Source organism: Vidua macroura, chromosome 11 (genome assembly GCF_024509145.1).
Source record: "Vidua macroura isolate BioBank_ID:100142 chromosome 11, ASM2450914v1, whole genome shotgun sequence".
Classification (NCBI taxonomy): domain Eukaryota; kingdom Metazoa; phylum Chordata; class Aves; order Passeriformes; family Viduidae; genus Vidua; species Vidua macroura.
In genome coordinates, this window is record NC_071581.1 from 23,025,852 (window position 1) to 23,046,671 (window position 20,820).

At 42.2% G+C, this 20,820-nt stretch overlaps 1 protein-coding gene across 4 annotated transcripts in view; it reads left to right on the top strand.

Moving 5' to 3' along the window:
* PHLPP2 (PH domain and leucine rich repeat protein phosphatase 2) overlaps positions 1–20,820 on the top strand; it is a 35,303-nt gene that overhangs the window by 7,816 nt on the left and 6,667 nt on the right. The window contains exons 2-18 of one of the 4 annotated variants that reach the window (XM_053987327.1): positions 711–801; positions 891–1,024; positions 5,187–5,377; positions 5,795–5,920; positions 7,010–7,164; positions 11,132–11,278; positions 12,742–12,972; positions 13,716–13,918; positions 14,417–14,477; positions 15,000–15,095; positions 16,381–16,536; positions 17,183–17,383; positions 17,875–18,037; positions 19,135–19,265; positions 19,649–19,759; positions 20,220–20,408; positions 20,539–20,770. In XM_053987327.1, the coding sequence (XP_053843302.1) occupies positions 711–801; positions 891–1,024; positions 5,187–5,377; positions 5,795–5,920; positions 7,010–7,164; positions 11,132–11,278; positions 12,742–12,972; positions 13,716–13,918; positions 14,417–14,477; positions 15,000–15,095; positions 16,381–16,536; positions 17,183–17,383; positions 17,875–18,037; positions 19,135–19,265; positions 19,649–19,759; positions 20,220–20,408; positions 20,539–20,770 (2,618 nt within the window). Of the gene's footprint in view, positions 1–710; positions 802–890; positions 1,025–5,186; positions 5,378–5,794; positions 5,921–7,009; positions 7,165–11,131; positions 11,279–12,741; positions 12,973–13,715; positions 13,919–14,416; positions 14,478–14,999; positions 15,096–16,380; positions 16,537–17,182; positions 17,384–17,874; positions 18,038–19,134; positions 19,266–19,648; positions 19,760–20,219; positions 20,409–20,538; positions 20,771–20,820 lie in introns of those variants that run through there. The other 3 variants (XM_053987326.1, XM_053987329.1, XM_053987328.1) reach the window with 3 other exon arrangements.

Consider the following 20,820-nt stretch of genomic DNA (forward strand, 5'->3'; position numbering starts at 1 on the left):
GATTAAAAATGGGGATTTTTAATGTTGGATAATGAGTAGACCATTGGAACAATATATTTTAACTCCTGCGTAACATTTTCAGTGCTTAATCTTTTACACTGATTTTTTTTTTTTTTCCTAAAAGAAAACTTGTAATTTAGCAAGAAACTTGTTGTTTTTATTGAAGAAAATCACAATACAGGGTCCCTGGAAAAAGTGAGAAGAGAGGATCAGAAAACATGTTTTCCATTCTGAATATACTAAACCTGATGTTTCAGAAGAACTTTCTCTTATTGCTGTTAATTCAAGCTAGCCACTGTGTCCTTCCTGTGTTCTGTCATAGTTCTAAAACATCCTTTTAAATATACTAGTTGAGTTAACTTGCCAAAGCATAAGAATCTAGCCACTGATGTGAGCTGAAGAGAGTAGGAAATTTGTCTTATGTTTGTTTCGGGGTATTTTTAATGATTCTTCATGAGGATTCTTCAAATGCTTTGCTCTAAGCTGCATTCGGAAGAAAAATATAAGAGTTCTTTTATATTTTTGAGGCATTATACATACGGGTTTTTAATTACTTGGCAGCTGCTTTTTTGTTATTTCTGGTTTTGTGTCTTGTCATGGATTTCTCCTGGTGCTTCTTAAATCATGAAATAGAAATATTCACAATGAATTGTGTGGCTTATGACAATTGCTGTTTCTCTGTGTTTCTCTTCTGCAATGTAATTCACAAGTGCTGCAGTTCTTAAGTGCTGCTTGTCAAGCAGGGAGCAGAGACCCAAGAGTCCATGCTTGCCAGATCTTTTCAGAGGAGCAGAACAGACGGTGTGTCAGTATTCCTCACGCTTTAGCTGTACTGAGACTTGTTTAATCTGTTTTGCATTCTCAAACTTCTTTCTTGTATCTTTTGACAGGAGGCTGGAGCCCACAGAAAAACCCCTTCAGATTGTGTATGACTACTTGGCTGGGTTGGGTTTTGATGATCCTCTCAGAATGCAGGAAGAGGCAGCAAACTCTGATCTCAGCTGTATGATTCGCTTTTACAGTGGTAAGAAATTGTGTGTGTGCACACTGTCACTGTTTCTGCAGCTGTAACTATGAGCTGGAACTCAGCTAAAGCCTGAATCATCAGCCTGTTAGGTTTGTCGACAACTGCATCAAGCACCTGTAGCACCAGTAAGCATTTCTTTAAATAAAGCATTTTAAAGATTAATAGACAAAAAAATCACACTTCTGTAATTTTCTTGATCCTGTCCATGACTTGAGAAAAGACAGGTCCACAGGAAGGCACAAGATCGCTCTGTTGTCTTTAGATTCAAATATTGCAACTGATGACTTAGAGCTCCCACTGGGAGTTCTGTTTAGATGTGCATGAAGATTGTATTTACAAAAAGTTTATGGATACAGCCAAGGAAGCTCCTGGTCAAATACTTCCACAGCCTTTAAATAGTGAAGAGTGAAGGTGCCAGCTGGTTAATAATAACGCAGGCTGCTGTCAGAGCCCTAGGGCACTGGATTGCAGAAGCAAGACTTCAGAGTGTGGCCTGTTGAATTGGTTTGGACAGGATACAGTATACACGAGGAGACACAGATAACAGGCATAGGCTTGTGGGCATGTGGTACTAGCAGTCAGAAAAGGAATTCACTGAAGTTAACAGGAAATATAAAATAAATGAGGGTGAGGAAAGATAATAAGGAAATTATTTCCTTACTTGTAAGTACCTCACCTGTGTATTTTTTGCATTTCAGAAAAAAAAAATCAAGATGCTTTTAATGGAAAAGTGTTCTTGCACTGTGGATCTGGGCAGCCTGGCTAAGCTGCTAGCCATCTTTTGGTTATTCAGTGTCAAAAAAATGCATTTATAAGAAATTGGCTTCTTCACCCTGCTATCTGAGACAAACCCCTTCTGTCTGGGAGCTATGTGTAAGAACAGGCAAAACAGTGTAGGTACTGTATACACCACATATATGCAAGCATATATACATATGCATGCAAAATATGGAGTGTAACAGATGGAAAGAAGTGTGACATGCATAGTCTGGATTTATGGAGCAAGGAAGAGGGAGTCAGAAGTTACTTTAGCTGGAAGGAGTAGAGGCATCAAGGATAGGGGTATGGAGAACTTTTGAGGAAAAAATGAAAGCTTTCATCAAGCAGGAACTGCTGAGGATTCACGAACAGCAACTCAACTTCATGGAACCAAGTAGATAGAAAATGTAATTGAGTAGTTTCCGTCAGCATAGGTGGCTGGTCTGCTTATAAGAAAGCAATGAAAGAAGTATAAGGGTTGAAGTGTGTTCAGGAGACCTGTTTTAAGGAAGTACAAGCAAATGCTGACAAAGTGATTCTCAAAGATAGGGGAGGAATTAGAGGGAATGCTATGGAGGATGATACAATAATTTTGCCAAGTCTGCAGCTGACAACATAAGGGAGGAAGTAATGTATTTTACACAGAATTTTTTTTCTTAATATCATGGCATCACCGACTGGTTTGGGTTGGAAGGAACCTTAAAGATCATCTAGTTCCACCCTCCTGTCATGGGCAGGGACACTTTCCACTAGAACAGGTTTCTCCAAGCCCCACCCAGCCTGACCTTGGACAGTTCCAGAGATGGAGCAGCCACAGCTTCTCTGGGCAACCTGTGCTAGGGCCTCCCCACCCTCCCCATAAAACATTTCTTCCTTATGTCCAGTGTAAATTTGCCCTCTTTCAGTTTAGAAACATGGCCCATTCTTCTGCCACTATAGGCCCTCATAAAATGTCTCTCTATGCCTTTCTTATAAGCTGACTTTATAGATAGAAAAGCTGCAAAAAGGCCTTCCCAGAGCCTTCTCTTCTCCAGGCTGAACAACCCCAACTCTCTCAGCCTGTCTCCATAGGAGAGGTATTCCAGCCACCTAGCTGTGTCCACAGCTGCCCTTTGACCCCCTCTAGGTTAGGTGTCATGGTTTTGGAGCAGAGAGGAAAACTGGAGGATTGGTGCAGCTGCAGAGTAATGCTTGGAACAGTGCTGCTGGGGCAGTTCGTGGTAGGTTACCACTTTCAGTCCCACAATAATGGGGACTTGTTTTCTTACAAGTGTGTGGCTGGTCTTTCAGCTTGATGAAATCAAAGCAATTTTTTCTGTGGATTCTTACAGTTTCTCACCAGTAAAGGACATCTTATGTCAAACTTTGTGTGTGCGAAACAAAACTATTGTTGAAATAAACAACTACATGTTTCAGCTTAATTCAGCCAGATATGTACATCAAGACAGCACTTTAGATTTGGCAAACTGAAGATCCTGTTGTCTAACTGAGAAACAATATTACAACTTGAGTTAGTAGTTAACTGTTTGCTCCTGATAAATGTTTGGAGTATGGTTTTCTTATTCAAGCTTGCTGCGTGATCAGTGTGACTGGCTTACCCCACGTAGCATCAGTTTGAACATCCACCCCAGGAGGGTGCCAGGAGCAACTGAACCTTAGTGCCAATCAGCTCTGAAACCCCTTCATATGCTACCAGTATCTCTTTCAGTTAGAGTATTGTGGGCTCCAAATCCTCTGTCACCCCAACTCCAGAAGCTGAATGGTTGGCCTTGAGTGTGTCCAGTAGGGCAGCAACTGGCAGCAGTCTGACTCCAGTCCAGTCTGAGTAGTTGCAGTGGCTTGTCACAGGGTTGGAGTAGCTGCAAAGAGTTGCTTCTCCCTAAACAAGACTTGAATCACATTCATGGTGCCTAGCAATAGGGAACCACACTGATCTCAGCATCCCAAGGATATTAGAAATTCCCAAATGCTGTTGTAATTAACCTGGAGGAGAAAAGGAGGATGTGGAAAGTATCCACTCCCTAGGTGGGCGCTCTGAGGAGAAAAGGCAAATGGTGTCATTATTGATATTTTCCACTAAATGGCACCAGAGCACAAAGGTAAGGGCCTTGCTGAGCACACAGACCAGATTACAAAATACAACACCATAACCTTAACCCAGCCTTTACAGCAGATAAGGTGTTACATAATCCAGTCTTGAGAACAAGTGAAACAAAATCGAGCAAGCCAATCAATATTGTGACCAGCCACTGTTAAACCAATACAATAAACGCTTATAGCAAATCTGTTTTAACACACTCTGGTCAGATCTGTCTCTGCCCTTAGTGCACCAGGTCTGGCGCCTGAAAGGACTGTTGTGGTTTAACCTCAGCCACCCAATAAGCACCACGCATCTGCTCACTCACACCCTCTTCCCCCATGGGATGGGAAGGAGAATAGGAAAAAGATGATACCTGTGGACTGAAAACAGTTTAATAATTGAAATAAAGTAAAATAATAGTAATGGTAATGGAAAGGGAAATAACAAAGAGAGAGGAATAAAATACAAATGATGCACAATACACTGCTCATCACACTGGTGCCCTTTCTCTAGCAGTGCTCAGCCCTCCTTTCCCAATTCCTTCAGTTTGTATACTGCATGATGTTCTGTTGTGTCAAATATCCCCTTTGCTAGTTTGGATCACCTGGTCCGACCATGCTTCCTGGCAGTTTCTTGTGCACCTGCTGCAGAGAAAGAGACACTGTAAAGTCCTTGACTTGGGTGAGCGCTGATGAACCAACTGAAACAGCAGTTTTTTTGGTGGTTTTTTTTGGGTTTTTTTGGGGGTTTTTTTTTGGTTTTTTGTTTTTTGTTTTTTGGTTTTTTTTTTTATGTTACCAACATTATTCTCACACTGAAGCCAAAACACAGCCTTGTACCATCTGCCAGGAAGAAAATGAATTCATTCAGGCAAAACCAGGACAGTCATCTTCAGGGAAAGAACTTCCTTTGTAGTTGATTTTCCAGGCCTTCCTTTAAAATCTAGTAGAAACCACTTTAATGATTTCTGTGACTTTAGCTGACTCAACGAGAATTTAAAATTGCTTTTCTGTTGCATTTGAATGAAGGATATTTGGCAAGCATGTGGATTTGCTAAGGTCTGTAACTACCTGGATTAAAAACATGCTGCATGGCAACCATTCTAACATTGTTCTGGGAGGCACAAATGGTGCTGCTCAGCTGCTGTTCCTACACTGACTGAGAATGTTGCTTGTCCTCTGCACAAGACTCTCTTTTAAAGTGCAATTTGCTTGTTCTTTACAACAATTGGTTTTGCATGTTAGATTCGTGTTATTTGTATTCACAGATGAGAATGAAGAACATATGGACAGTAAATGCTAATGTCCCCTTTTTCTTCAGAAAAGCCATGCCAAGTGGAACAGTTGGATCGCATCCTGCTCTCTGGAGTCTATAACGTACGCAAAGGAAAGACCCAGCTGCACAAGTGGGCAGAGCGCTCAGTCACTCTCTGTGGTACGTGCCTCATTGTGTCCTCAGTGAAGGACAGCCATGCAGGGAAGATGCACATCTTGCCTCTCATTGGAGGAAAGGTAAGACTTTTTTTTTTTTTTTGTTAGTTCCCTGTAGCCTGGGAAGGAAGAAGAAATGGTAGTGAAGGGAATTGCCCACAAGAGATTAATGTAGGCTTTTTTAACAGATTACTGCATTAATGTGCCCAACCTCTTTCTACTTGCTTTGCTTAGGTAGTAGTCTGAAGACTAATAAAACAAAGAAACACTGGTTCAGCTTTCACAGCAGTAGCCAATGTGAAAGGGCACTCTGGAAATTACTACTTCTTGTATCCATTTCAGCAGAAAGATGTTAAGCAGGATTTACTTCTGCGTGACTGCAGCTATGTTTTCAGCAAAATGCAGTGTTACTGGTGGTCAGTAATGCTTCACCCTAGACTTCAGGTCCACTGTAATTGCTGGCGCTTAGGCAGACTGTTGTCAATTCTCCCTCCACAGGTGGAAGAGATGAAACGTCGGCAGTACACCCTTGCTTTCACATCTGCTGGAGCACAAGCTCAGACATACCATGTTTCCTTTGAAACGCTGGCAGAGTGCCAGCGGTGGCACCGGCAAGCATCCACGGTGAGGCCATGGGGACAGTGTGGTCGGGATGCTGGGTGCAGGGTACACCACAGGAAGGGTATTCTGATGCAAGCTTGATCTGCAGTCAGAGATGAAGCTAGGATGCTGGAGAAAGTACTCAGGACATTTTCCAGCTTTATTTCCTTCATGCTCTGGGCTACAGAGATTTTTCTCTTAGCCTTCTCTTTTTCTCCGTGCAACAATGTCAAGCAGTAGTTCTGTGCTGTTTTAACCCCTGCTGTACCTACAAGACTAACTTAATCACAGGTCCCTCGAGCAAACCACAGGGACCGACTGACTTTACAGGTGTAGAAACCTACACATTGCATTTGTTGCCATACTTGAATGTGCCTGAAGTATGACCTGGACATTCACAGGGCTGCCCTGAGGTTTGAGTTACAGAGACATTGTAGGTCAGAAAGGATATTATGAAATACAAAATGAGTTCAGGATAAAGCAGGTCATAAAATGTCAAATTAAGCATGAAAGACCTCAAACAAAACATGCTTTATGAAAGGACGTGAGATTTGCAGAGACTTTATGAAATGTTGCAAAACCGTAATTTATGAAGCCTTTTTATAACAAGTTATGTTTCAAATTTTATACTCTCAACAAGCTAATAAAAGAAAGAAGTAGCTAAAAGTACAGAAGACGCAGCTGTGCTAGGCAGAGGTTCTGTAAACCTCAAAGAACTGAACTGGAAAATCAACTGCTTCCTGTTGCTTCTTGCACCTTTGTAAGGCACTTGAGATTATGCTTTCTCAATAGAGTTTCCTGAAAGATCTGTTTTCCTCTATAACACTGGCTCTCTTACAGCCTAGCCTTTAGGCAGTGTGCCCAGTGCACATACAGAGTAAGGCTTTGTGTGAATCCTGACTGGTATCCAGCTATGCATCCTTGTCAGGGATGTAGCAAAGGGCATAGGCTTGTACTTCATGGACTCCCATTTCCTGCATGGACTCTACCTGGTAGGTACAAGGGGCTCTTTCATCTTCTTGCAAGTTGTTTATTACTTGTATTCTTTGGCCTTCCATTAGACTTCCAGAGAAAATTTGTTGCACAGCTGCAGCCTTTTCTCTTTCTTTTCAGATTGTGTCTATGCGATTTAGCATGGTTGATCTTTCATGCTACAGCCTTGAGGAAGTACCAGAGCACCTCTTCTACAGTCAAGACATCACCTACCTCAACTTACGCCACAATTTTATGAGAACAAGTGGAGCAGGGAGTCTTGACTCTCTTTGCAGGTCTGCAAAGAATCATTTTTCTTCTACATTTGGAGTCCTTGACATGTGGATACAGGAATGAAGTATTACCTGTTCTCTTGGGGATGGTAAAAAAATTGATCTTTAGGAAGCTCTAACAAGTGAGGGGGTTGGAAGTAAAACTGGGCAGCACAAGCAGGAATAAACTTCCAACAATTTATAGTATTCATGAGCTCCCTCCCACAGATTCTGTGCTAACTCTGATTTGAGATAAGCCTTGTGGGGTGACATGCCATTTGTATGGACAAGATGCAATAGTAATATTAGGCTGCTTGCTAAGGAGAGAACATCTTGGGGTATAAAATAAAAGGCAAGGAAAAGCATAATGCTGCTGTTGTGAATAAGTGTTTGTAGGAAGAAGTTTAGGTCTGAAAAACCCTGTTTCGGCAAGTTCTTAATGTGTATTTGGAATTGGCAGAGGGCCTGTGAGACTCCAGCTTTGCTTTGGAAACTTGTGATGATCTGCTTTTAAGAGAGTAGCAGTTGTGTGATGGTATGGAAGCATGATGTAGTCATCTTAGGTAAGTGAAGGAGTCTTACAAAAATATTTTTAAATTAATTTCCCCAAATCATAAAAATCTAGAGGGAGATTAGTCTGTTGATATGTCTACCAGCCATGCTAAATAGAAGGAGTTGCTATATGAATTTTGAAAAGTGTTAGGAAGCTTATAGTAATATTGTCCAATGGCTCTGTTTGGAACACATTTCCCTAAGGAAAATGTATTTGGAGAAACTTTGCAAAACTATTTTTTGGTTTTTTGTTTGGTTTGGTTTGTTGTCGTTGTGGTTTTGAGGTTTGGTTGTTTTTGTCATTTTGGTTTGGTTTTTTTTGGGGGGGGGGTGGGTTTGGGTTTTTTTTGGGTTTTTTTTCAGGGTGTGGTGGGGAAGGGTGTATCTTTGTTTCCTTTGTCTCTAGGGACCTACTACTGTCTATAAGAATATACAATGAAAAAAATTGATCACTTTTGGGAATTCTTTGCAGTTTCCTTGCAAACCAGAGTCTAGTCTGGTTTTCCAAACTTGTTTAAATTTTTCTAATGGTGAACTGTAATAAATTCTCTTACTGGAGAAGCTGCTTAAAATAATCTTAAGATTTTGCTTTCTACTTGTTTCTTCAAATACATTGTATGATTTCTGAAAAGCACATCAGAACCTTATTTTCTAAAATAGAGTATCCTTGGTTCACTGGATCAGCAAAGGGGCTTGAAATTACTTTTGACCTTGCATGTAGTCAACAAGAAATCTGACATGTCAGAAACTCAACTCTTTTCCTAGCAGTGACTATGTCTGATGAAGCTGAAATCCGCAAACAAACAAAAGCCATAAAAGAAGCTCTCACTTCACGAAATCTTGAATAAACAGATAGCATTAAGTTGCCCACATAAGGCTGCTCATTGCCTTTTGAAAAGTTTTTCTGTCTGAGGTTTTTAGGATGCTTCTAAGATTACAGCACCACAAGAAGACCCTTGCTCACTTGCAGTAGGTGCTCTCAGTACATTGAGACTGTCAATTCCCAACAGCAGAATTTTTCACAATGATCAGATCTCTTCCTCTGAGCAACTTTCAAGCTCTAGGAGTCTAATTACCTATAACTATAATAAAGGAGCAAAAATTATTGGCTAAAGGGAAAATGTTAAGCAAAGGGCATTAAATAGCCCTACCTGCTTTGTTACATCTCCTAGTTTATTTTCTATGTACTGTAGTACCTTTTGAGCATCTCCCTTATCTGAAAAATGCTGAGATCTGGTCTTCATTGATATGTGTGTATGCACACACATGTATACATCTGCATGTCTCTTGTCAGCATTCTAGGTAGTTGATACAGATTTGTGCTGGTGTGCTTTGGTGGCAGAACAGGATGTGTTGAACTTGGAATATTTCAGGGCAGCACCAGTTTGGGCTGCTAAACAGAGGATGGTCATCCCATGGAAGATTCACTGCTGTGTTTCCATACCTCTTTGCCATCTCAGTATGCCCTGTGAGAGCACAAACCATAACCTGAGGAGCCACAACAATTTTGGAATCTTTATCCCCTGTAATACCTGGTTCATAAATACAGCTTGAAGGAGAGTTGCATTTCCATTCCACTCCTCTCCTACATCACTACATGAGCTTACTGAGGCAAAGAAGAGGGAACAGAAGGAGAACTCAAAAGGCTTTTGAGTATTGTCCTCCCCACTGAGTATGGAGGTGTGCTTTGAGGAATCTCAGACCAAGCTGTGTCATATTCCAGTTTCCCTTCAGCTTTTGGAAACTGTAATGCCCCTCTTGTGCTTGCTTTGATATTTTTGCAGAGGGATGAATTCTAAACATTAATTGTACTGTTGTGTTTAATGCTGTATCCCTCAGAGCAGCTTCTCACTACACTGTTAGAGAGAGAAACACTGCTTGGCACTAAGAACAGGTATAGCAAAAGCCATTGCATAACTCTTGAGAAAGCAGTTTTATTAAAGCATTTGCTGATTTCAAACCCTGAGAGCCACGACCTGTCCTAAATCTCTTAAAGTTGAACCAGCTAATGAGATTGTTCAAATCTTTAGGCTCATCCTCACTGTTTCCTTCTTTTCCAATACTGTGGTGGAGTTCTGTGTGCAAATTTCTAATTTTTCTATCATTGTTATGTCTTTGCATTATCCTTCCTGTGAGGACGGCTTTTACCAACATAGCATCTTTTTCTCTTTGGCTTTTAGTTGCAGTACAAGAGAGTCTGTGGCTGCAGCAAACAAAAATGCCTGTGCCCTTATTCATATGATGGGGTGCTCAAAGCAAACAACTCATGTCCAAGTTTCAGCTATGCTCCCTCTTTCAAAAGAGCAACACCCCCCAACATTATAAAGCAAAATGGAGAAATATTATGCATAGTTCCTACACAGATCATTACAAGTATTTTGAATCCAAAAAAGGTCACTATAAAGAAGAAAACAACTCCAAAACCTTTCAGTCCTATATTTCAAGACATATCAAGCTAGAAGTAATATTCTCCCTCAAGCTAATTAACCTTGGTTTTGTTACCAATATTAAAACATTGGCTTCAAAATAAGAGCTACTCACCAATGCCTGGGAAATGTAGGGTAGGAGAGGCAAATGAATAACTGCATGTTTCCAAGAAGTAGTTCTCTGGTACATGAAATTTGCAGTTATCTCGTAGAAGTGAGATATGAATTTCCCCACTGAATTAATTTTTGGTGGTTCCAGTTTGGGATGAAGAGGCTTTTACTTGGGGAACAATACTTTTGCTTCTTGTAGAAGGAGGCAGGAACTCTTGGAGGAGAACCCTGCTGTATGTTACCCCAGCCATGCTAAGTTCCTTCTCTCTCTTTGGACCTAGCATGGTGATTGAAGGAGCTAGAAATAGGTAACCATTTCTGAAGCACTGGTGGGACTGTGGGCTGTCTGTACTTGGGGCAGTAGGTGGGATGCAGTCTGCTGAGCAAGGAGCACTGTGTTGTGCAATCTTGTTCAAGGACTTCTGGGTGCAGGTCTTGGGTTTTCCGAGCATGAAGCATGTGCTTTCCTAATCTTCCCTTTTACAGCTTGGCTTGGCTTTCTGTTTTATTCTCAGAATAAGCCTTGTGAATGTTTTCAGCTCCTCTTTTCCCAAGCTATGTAATTGTAGACTCTTACTGTAGTTAATTCTTTTAAGGTAAATTTTTTGAACGGAGCATTTTAGTCACCTTAATCTTAGTAGCAGTCACTAGGACAAAGGTTGGAAAGTCGATGTAGAAGGTTGTTACCAGTTCCTGCAGTAAACCCAAGCTATTTGATCACTTTCAGCATGACAGCTGAGAAAAGTATCAATGACTTAAACCCAAATGTATGCAGAAACTCCTGTAATCAGTTAGCTGACTGTATCACCAGTGTACAGACTCAAGAATTCTTTATGACTGGTTTGTGTATTTTTGCTTTTAGACATGTAAGTTTGTGAATTAACTAGTGTTCTTGCTAATAGGTTTTCTCAATTGAAGAGTCTGAACTTGTCTCATAATAGACTGGGAGAGTTTCCTGTATCACTGTGTGAGATCTCTACTCTGACAGAGCTTAATATTTCCTGTAATGGACTTCATTACTTGCCAAGTCAGATTGGCAAACTGTTGAAGTGAGTATGTTCTTTACATCTGTGATCATAAATATCCTTGGTGGCTCAGCTGAGCACTGCTGATGCGCAGGTACTGTTTCTGAAAGTGTGAATTCTAGGGCAGCCTGTTTTGCCCATGAAGGCTGAATGATTAATTTGACTCCAGCAGGAGGTCAAGAACGAAGATATTCAATTCCTTAATCACTACTAGGAAAACATCACAACTGCTAGTGCAGAAAAGATGAGGAAACTTGATGCCGATAAAGCACCGAAGGCAATTGCATTGTTTCTCAAATAAGTCTATGTGCCTTTTTCTGCAGCTTCAGAGTTGTCTTTCTGCATTTATTTTTTTGAATGTAATATTTTCAGTACTGACACAATTTCTATTGAGGTTTTAATTTATTGTAGAAAACTTTTCTGTGGTAACTTCTCACAGAGATCTAGTGATTTTTGTCAGCACTGGTATGTTTGATGATGTTCTACAGAATTGGCTGCTTTTGTGTTAGAGGATTTTAACATGAAAATACTTGAGCAATCCCCTCTGAAAATTTTGTCTTAAAGTGTTTGCTGGAGCCTTGTCCATTTTCCCCAGTAGCTACCCCAAATGCATAAGAGCTTAAGCTTAGGTAAATTTAATTGCAAGACTGTTAGTACATTTAGATAAACATCAATAGATGTTTATCTAAATGTACATATAGATAAACATCAATATTGAACTGTTGGTTTACTGTGGCCTGCTTTTCCTCCAGCTTGTATCTTTAAACAAGGAGTGTCTGCATCCACACTGGATGTGAGCAAGTAATTTCCAGAATGATCTTTTAGCCATATGTAAACTGTGAGGAAAAAGTTATATTTAGGCTTACATTTCCTGGAGGCTTACAGCTTAGTTATGGGTCTGGTTATCTTGATGACTCCTTGAGCCCTTATTCCTAAGAAGTTTTGTGGCCTCAGATTTCATTTCTACCACCACTAAACACAGAAAGGTCTCTGTTGGAACATAATCATAATAAGGAAATTGTATATTTGGGATCTGAGTCTCAAAAGCCATACAACCCTTGAAACAATTCATCATACCAACAGAAAGCTACCTTATTCTTTTCCAAGTGTGTGTTGGAATGGACAATTAGAGTGTAAAAATCTTCTACTAGTGCATTAGTGTGGTAGGAGATGTGATTAAACTGTACCATTTGTAGAAAATCAAGTAATTAAGTAAATACCTTTCATTTACAATGTAAGTACTGATTTGTATTTTGCTTGTGTTAACTTACAATCTTTGGCAGAATTGGAAGTTCCAAGCCTATTACATATGTGATAAAGGTACTTCAGTAACTTCACATGTATAAGAATAAAATTTGCTGTTAGGTACCTTTAAAAACAACCACATTGAGACCAGCTAACTATACGAGAAAATTCACTGAAAATACGAAATGTGATATTTACTACTCTTGGCAGAATTATTTTCTTTCTCTTTTTCACTGTTGCAGTCTCCAGACCTTTTGGCTTGATGGCAATTTCCTTACATCCTTACCAGAAGAGATGGGAAACATGCAGCAGCTCAGCTGTCTTGGGCTTTCCTTCAATAACTTCTATGAACTGCCAGCAATTTGTGAGAAACTTGTCACCTTAGACAAACTAGCCCTGGCAGGGAACTTGCTAGAGACCCTGGACCTCACAGTCCTGAACCGTATGGGTCACATCAAAAGTGTGGACCTGAGGTAAGGGGTGAAACTGGCAGGTGTCTATAAAACAGATTGCTACTTTCCATTTAGAGCAGAGGATCTGTGCAACTTCTGGTACGTTTTGCAATAAACTAGGTTCAGTTTTTTCTCTTACCGATTCTGTAGCTTTTACGGAGTTCTGTTTCTGAGGGTGTGCAGAATCCATTTGGAAAAGCAAGCTTAATTGAGCAGTGCCAGATGCTGAATGTGACCCAGACCTCTAGCTTCCTCTTGTGATTTGCTGTTACCTTGAGCTTTGGTAGCTCAAGGTACCAAAACCTTGATCTCTCCTTCCCTTTTTTGCTTCCCTGCCCTAAAGATGTGATCCTGATTCTCCAGGCTGCCAACTGCTAGACCTCTCAGAAAGGGACAAAGAGCTTTTTGTGTGTGGCAAGGCAGTCTGGTATCTGTTCTCTGCATTAGCTTCCTGTGTCCATGCAGAGTAGCTGCCCCTTGACCTGGTTTCTGTTTTCTAGACTGGATCTTGCTTCAGAATCTCTTAAGAATTTGGGAATCATTAAAATGGTTATGTGTAGCAGTGTGGACAAAGGAAATGGTTTTGTTTGTATTCATTGCCTGAAATTCACCATTGCCTGTCACACATTTCATTGTCTGTGCTCACCATTGGTGTTGACCTTCACCAGAATTCTTCCTTTCCTCTTCTTTCTTCTCTCTTCTTACTGATGTCCAGTGTTCAGTGTCCTATTTTCTGACTTTTTAACTCATATCTGAGTGTTTAGGCTGAACAACCTGAAGAGAACAGCAGCTGACACTCTGGAGGGGAACAAATCTGTGGCTTACATGGATTTACGAGACAATCAGATGACAGATCTGGATCTGAGCTCCTTGGTCAGCCTGGAGCAGCTGCACTGCGAGCGAAATCAGCTGAGAGAGCTGACCCTGAGTGGCTTCTCCCTTCGGGCCCTGTATGCCAACAGCAACTGTATGTCTCTTTGTCTTCTTCACCTGCCTTTCCCCTTTAAGCCCTGGGAGCAAAGGAAAACAGTCTTTTGCCCTCTCTCACACATTAAAAAAATACTTATGTTGATGTTATTGTGGTGAAACCATATGTGATGGGTCCTCTGAGGTTAGCTCCTACGGATCACATATGCATGGGTGTACACAGGCTGTGTAACTGTGTGGAGGTTGTGGTATTATGTCCAAGGAATTCATGTTCCATTGAGTTCTGGGAGCCCACACAGAAAAGTACAGTTCTCTCTTGTTCTGGTGCTCCACATGACAGATGGAGAAATGGATAGTGAGACACTGAAGTGCCATATGGCAGATGTATAAAGTGTGAACTCTATGGTGGGAAGTATCAATGGGGACCTTGAGTCTCCATAAAGAAATACTGTGAGTCTCATTTAATAACTAACCTGCATCTCTGTGCTGTTTTCTCTCTGAAGCTCTGCAATCATACTTACTTGCTTTACTTCATCAGGTCTGACAGCTGTCAATATTTATCCGGTTCCTGGTCTACTGACATGTCTAGAACTCTCTCAGTAAGTGATAATACACAACAGAATTTAAAGCAAGTATCTGGACATCTTGAGAGCAATTAAACACAATAGAACTTCAAAGCCCACCACTAAACAATGATGAAAGTGTCCCAGACCAGAAGCCCTTCTGAACCATTATGACCTTTCCAGGTGACTTCGCTGTCCTTCAGCTGTAGGCTGTGATCAGGAAAAAAAAAGCCAAGCAGGGACCACTGAACTTGGGGCAGCTTACTGAACCGAAGGCAGGGGGAATCCGTGGATCAAATATTTAGAGTGGCTCCCAGTGATCTCTGCTGTTGGTTTCATTGCCTACGTCTGCCCTTGGAGCAGCATTGTGAGACCTGTAAGATAGGATGCCCTGGCAAGTCATGAACCAGTTCAGTTTGCTTTATCCATGACTAACTTAGATGCTGTTCATTTTTTGACTGTTGCTTTTGGTTTGGCTGTCATGAAAATCATGCAGCATTCAGAGTCTTTTCCATATGAAGTGCTGGTTTCTAGCTTTTCCCACTTTGCTTTTCTCAGCAATCAACTACAGTGTGTCCCAGACTGGGCCTGTGAAGCAAAGAAACTGGAAGTTTTGGATGTGAGCTACAACCTACTCTTGGAGCTTCCACCAAGGTCAGAAAACCTTTGTAAACAGAGCTGAGCTTTCTTCTACAATGGGCTGTCTGGGAAGAGAAAGGCAGTGCTATTCCTGTTGCTTAGTTCCTTGTTATGTCGAGATATCTACTCTCACTTACTTTATCTATGTCGCATCAAAAATGCTCTATATTCAAATGTTGGAAAGAACCAGTTTCTAGGTCAGCCTTTCGAACAATAGGGGCTAGGTGATTCCATCCTATGCTTTTGGCTGCTACTGCAGCTATTTACCTGACATAGAACATGCTGCTGTGATTTATATGTGTTATCATACTGTCTGTGAACACAGGTCATAGGTGAGACCCTAATACATTTTGCATCATGACACAGAAATTTCATCTGTTACCTTTGACAGGGAGTTATCACAAAGGGACAATTCAGCTGATCTCAAATGTAGCCTTCACAGTGCACCATCAGCCATCTCCTTTCTCCCTATTTCCCTTTCAGTTTCTGCAGAAATGCAGTGAATGAGAGCCAAGAACTAAAACATTTTTGCAGTTATTTATCCTAGGAAGAAGCAAAGCATAAACATTCTCAGCCTAATAAGGGTATTTGGTGGGGGTGTGATTTGCTGAATGACACAGTGTCTGGGGTAAGTTGTACTAAAATTGAATGGAGAAGTGGTTAACAGGAAAGAGATGCAGAACATGGGTTGGAGAAGTTGAAGCAAGAGGCATAGAAGGTGATTAGCAGTGACATTCCAGTGATTGTCACAGAAAAACTGTGTACATCAAAAGCCAGGAAAGGACATAACAGGGATGTGATAATGAGAACTTAGAAGAGAATTTTAGCCAATCCAATGGAGTAAAGGGACCAAATTGTAAGTATATTATGCAAAGAATAATTTACTGCCTCAGAAATAATACAGGAGTGCTAAGCCACTAGTTAAAGCTTTGAATTTACGTTGGCACTGTGGAAGCACTTCTTGCTACCTACAAGTGACAACAGGCATTTAAAGCCTTCCTTTGTGACTTCTTTCTTTGTCTGCCTGAGAAAATGCTGGGCACATGCACACCAACTCAAATCACAAGACACCAAACAGTGGTAGTGTAGAGGGAAATGTAGATATGCATCCAAGCATCCAGAGAGACTTGAGTCATCTTATCCTGTGTATCATTCTGCTTTGTAATTGTTTACATTTTATGGATCAGTGTATTTTAATTTTTCCCTGCCATACAAGCAAATTAAGTGGATTAAATACTACCTTTCCCACTCTGTGGATGTCAATGAACCAAGTTAAATAGAAAACCCTGTGTCTTTCTAGGATCCTCAGAAGCTTGAGTCTTCGGAAGTTGATGGTGGGGCACAATCATCTGCAGAGCCTTCCACCTCTTCTAGAACACATTCCACTGGAGGTGCTGGACCTTCAGCACAATCTGTTGACTAAACTCCCAGAGACACTCTTTGTCAAAGCTCTGAAGTGAGTGTCAGTAGCAAACATCTTTTGTCTGCATTATGCTTTGGAGTGTAAGGGCTGGAAGTGGCACCTGTGTGACTGTCGTTGCAAGGTGCCATTTGCATAAGAGATAACGATGTGTGGCCTTTATGAGGAGGTTATTCAGGTGCCATAAGGGAAGCCATCAAGCTGATTTGAAGGAATCAGTCCATGTTACTGTATAATTACAGGAAAACAGAAGCTACGTGAAGAGCTTTGTCTTTAAAAGTAGTCATAGGTTCAAGTGCAAAGAAAAGAAGCCAGTCAGATTCAGGTCATTGGAGAACAACAAGAGAGACCCTTTACAAATGAACAGTCTCTCATAACTGTCTATTCACACAGGAGTTAGCCCTTCTTTAAGTAAAGTTTTATGTTGTCTGCTTCCACCAGTATTACCCATGGGCTTTTCAGTGCTCACTGTTAACTGTAAAATGCTGTGTGCATCCACAGTGTATATAGCTAGTAAGTCATTAGTAGACTCACAAATCTTAATGTGAGTAGGGATGTTACAGTATTGTCTGGCCTTCTGTCTGATACTGCTGTATACACTAGTATTTGTACAGCTCCTTTCACTTGTTAATGCAGTGGTTTGGATGATGTGAAGTCTGATTCTTGCAATTGCTGTGGTTAGCCTCAGGTACCTGAATGCATCTGCAAACAGCCTGGAGTCCTTGCCCTCCACATGTCCGGGGGAGGAAAGTTTGAGCATGCTGCAGCTGCTATACTTGACTAATAACAACCTCACAGACCAATGCATCCCTGTCTTGGTGGGACACCCAAACCTACGGATCCTGCATCTGGCAAACAACAACCTGCAGACTTTCCCTGCAAGGTAAGTCAGTAAGGCTGTTGGGCAAGACAGTGCTCTCTGGGAGGAAGCTGCCACCTCCCCATGACTGTACATGAGTCAAAGTCAGAATGAGATGCTGTCCTTGTGGCTTGAAGACAAAAGCCTGACACAAAGGGAGGAGAAGCGTGTTAAGGGGGATTGGCACATAGCACTGTTGGCTGTAGGTTTTCTTGTCGTAGTTGAGGTGCAATCCAGGGGGACCAAGGGATGTAACTTGTTGTGTTGCATGGCGGGGGGAGGGGGGTGTGATATTTCTTTGCAACTTGAGCACTGATGGTGAAGGGTCTGTCTGTTGTACAAATCCAAGCCAGGCTTGGGGACCCTGCATCTTACTAGAGCATTTCTTAGGACTTTGGGTCTCCTATCAATAAATCAGAAAAGTAGCTCATAAAGGGCAGTGCCTATGGATACCTCATCTGCAAAGTGACAAGTTCATGTCTGTAAGATACAGTATTTTTTTGTTTCCCTTTCAGCAAACTTAGTAAGCTGGAGCACTTGGAAGAACTGAATCTGAGTGGAAACAAACTGAAAACAATTCCTACAACGATTGCAAACTGCAAGCTACTTCATACACTTATTGCACACTCTAATGAAATCAGCATTTTTCCAGAAATCCTGCATTTGCCCCATATTCAGGTATTTGTATGGAGAAGATAAAGAGATACGTGGGTAAAGTTTGGGCTATAGAATAAGTAACTGCTAGGAGAGAACAGGAGGTCCCAGCAAGGCCAAGTGCAAGGTGCTATACCTGCGTCAGGGCCGCCCCTGGTATCAATCCAGACTGGGGGATGAATGGTCAAGAGCAGCCCTGCTGAAAAGGGCTCGGGGATGCTGCTGAATGAGAAGCTGGACATGCCCCGGCCATATGCACTGGCACCCAGAAACCCTCCCCCCCACTCCCACCCTGGGCTCATCCCCAGTGGCATGGACCACAGGTAAGGAGAGGATTCTGCCCCCTGCCCTGCTCAGATGGGATCCCACCTGGAGGGCTGTTCTCGAGTCTTAGCACAAGAAGGACTTAGACCTGTTGGAGTGGGTTCAGAGGAGTCCATGAAGATGATTAGAAGGCTGGGGAATGGCTTTAAAGTGAAAGAGAGTAGGTGTAGGTTGGATATTAGGAAGAAACTCTTCCCTGTGAGGGTGAGGAGGCCCTGGCACAGGTTGCCCAGAGAAGCTGTGGCTGCCCCATCCCTGGAAGTTTCAAGGCCAGGTTGGACAGGTCTTGGAGCAACCTCTTGTAGTGGAAGGTGTCCCTGCCCATGGCAGATGTGTTGAAAAAAATGAGCTAAGGTCCCTTCCAGCACAGACCATTCGGTGGTTCTTTGACTTTGCTTGATCAACCTGAGAAGAGGTCACAGAATGTGCATTCTAGATCTCTCACCTTTCTGAGTTGATCAAAGATCATCTCATTCACCTTTACCCCCCGTCTCTGACATTTCTGGTTTCTTGCATTTGAGACAATGTGCAGTGTTATTATACAGCTAGGCAGGTTTGCATATAGAGGCCTTCCTTTATCTTTGGTGTGACCTAGTCTTTCAGTATTGGAGTCATGGTTATTGCAGGTTGCTTATAAATCATTCTTCTTCTGACAAGTCAGATCCATTTTCATAACCTGTGTGTGAGATACAATAAGTAGCAGGGTTGTATGATGTTTGTAAGGAGCACTGGAGTAACTGATGACACGACACAACAAAAGAGTATTTTCTTTGTCATGCTGTTTGTTGCAACTGCAGTTTGTGGATTTGAGCTGCAATGAGTTAACTGAAATCCTAATCCCTGAGGCACTGCCAGGTGCCTTGCAAGAGCTGGATCTGAGTGGAAACACAAACCTGGTGTTAGAACACAAGACACTGGATATCTTCAGGTGAGCCAATGACATGTCAACCCAGTAGTGACCTGCACAGGGAAGGGTAACCCTTGCCAGGAGAGGAAATGGGATAGTAAATAAAAGCACTTTATCACTGCATGGTGGTATAACGTTCCCTGCCTGAGGCAGCTGAGACTTATTGTCTTTGGGAAGGGAAAAGTTTGGGTTTGAAACATCAGAGCAAAGAATTTTTCAGGTGGTATGAGGTCTTCCCAGGTGTGTCTGGCATAAGCAGGCAGACATCTCCAGAAGACCTAGACCTTAAACTCCTTTCCTTGGTGCAGTTCTTTCCACAGACTGCTGTCTAAAACTCGACTGGACAAGGTCCTAAGGCCTATTCAGCGGGTTCTAAAAAAGCATAACTTCTGTTTTCTCTGTAGTCACATTACCACACTGAAGATTGATGCTAAGCCCTCCCTCACGGCAGACTCGGCACTCACTTCTGCCTTCTGGAGTCACGGAGTAGCTGAGATGGCAGGCCAAAGAAATAAGTGAGTATTATGGTCTGCTGAGCACTGACACTGTCTTCTCAGGATGCTGGGCAGAGTGCACTGCTGAGCACCCAAGCAGACCTGTCTTGCCCAAGAGCTCATCCATCCCTTTTTCTCTCTGGATCTCTTACTAAGTCCTGGTAACTCATGTCTCCACATTACCTTTTGCCTCAATTTTCATGCTTTTCCCAGTACGCTTGGACTCTCCTTCCCTGTCCAGCAAAGATGCTTTTTCTCTTGCCAGCTGTGCCTGTTGCGCTCTCCTGCATGTGGTCAAGGAGGGTTTGGGAGTTCCAATAATAACATGCAGCTGTACATCTTCCAGGCTAGTGAATGTAGGGACAGTGGCTTTGCTGCCCTGTGAGAATGGCATTCACAGCAAGGTGCCTGATGGCTGTGGTTTTGAGAACAAGATAATTTTTTGAGACATATTAACTTAGCTTGTATGCTTTTCTGACAGGCTGTGTGTGTCATCCCTGGCACTGGGGAGCTTTGCAGAGGGGGTGGAGGCTGTGTATGGCATGTTTGATGGTGACAAGAATGAAGAACTGCCACGTTTGCTGCAGTGCACCATGGCCGATGTGCTCCTGGAGGAGGTACAGCAGTCTGACACCATGTTCATGTCCAACACCTTCTTGGTCTCCCACAGGTAGGACAGTGAGCAGGCTGGTCCTGGTGGGACTTGCATAAGGTATATCAATATGTTAGGTGGGGTGAGGCAGCCCTCCAGAATGCCTGTCAGTAGAGTCTGGAACCTCCTACACCTTCTCCTCCAACAGGAAGCTGGGCATGGCTGGGCAGAAGCTGGGCTCCTCTGCTGTCCTTTGCTACATTCGTAACGAGGTGGCTGATCCAGCCAGCAACTTTTCTCTGACGGTGGCCAATGTGGGGACGTGCCAAGCCGTTCTGTGCCGAAGTGGAAAAGCACTGCCTCTCTCCAAAGTCTTCAGTCTTGAACAATGTTCAGAAGAAGCCAGGAGAGTCAAGGAACAAAAAGCCATTATAACAGAGGTTAGTTTGGACCCTTTCCACTTCAGCTTCCACACTCACATAAAAGCTTG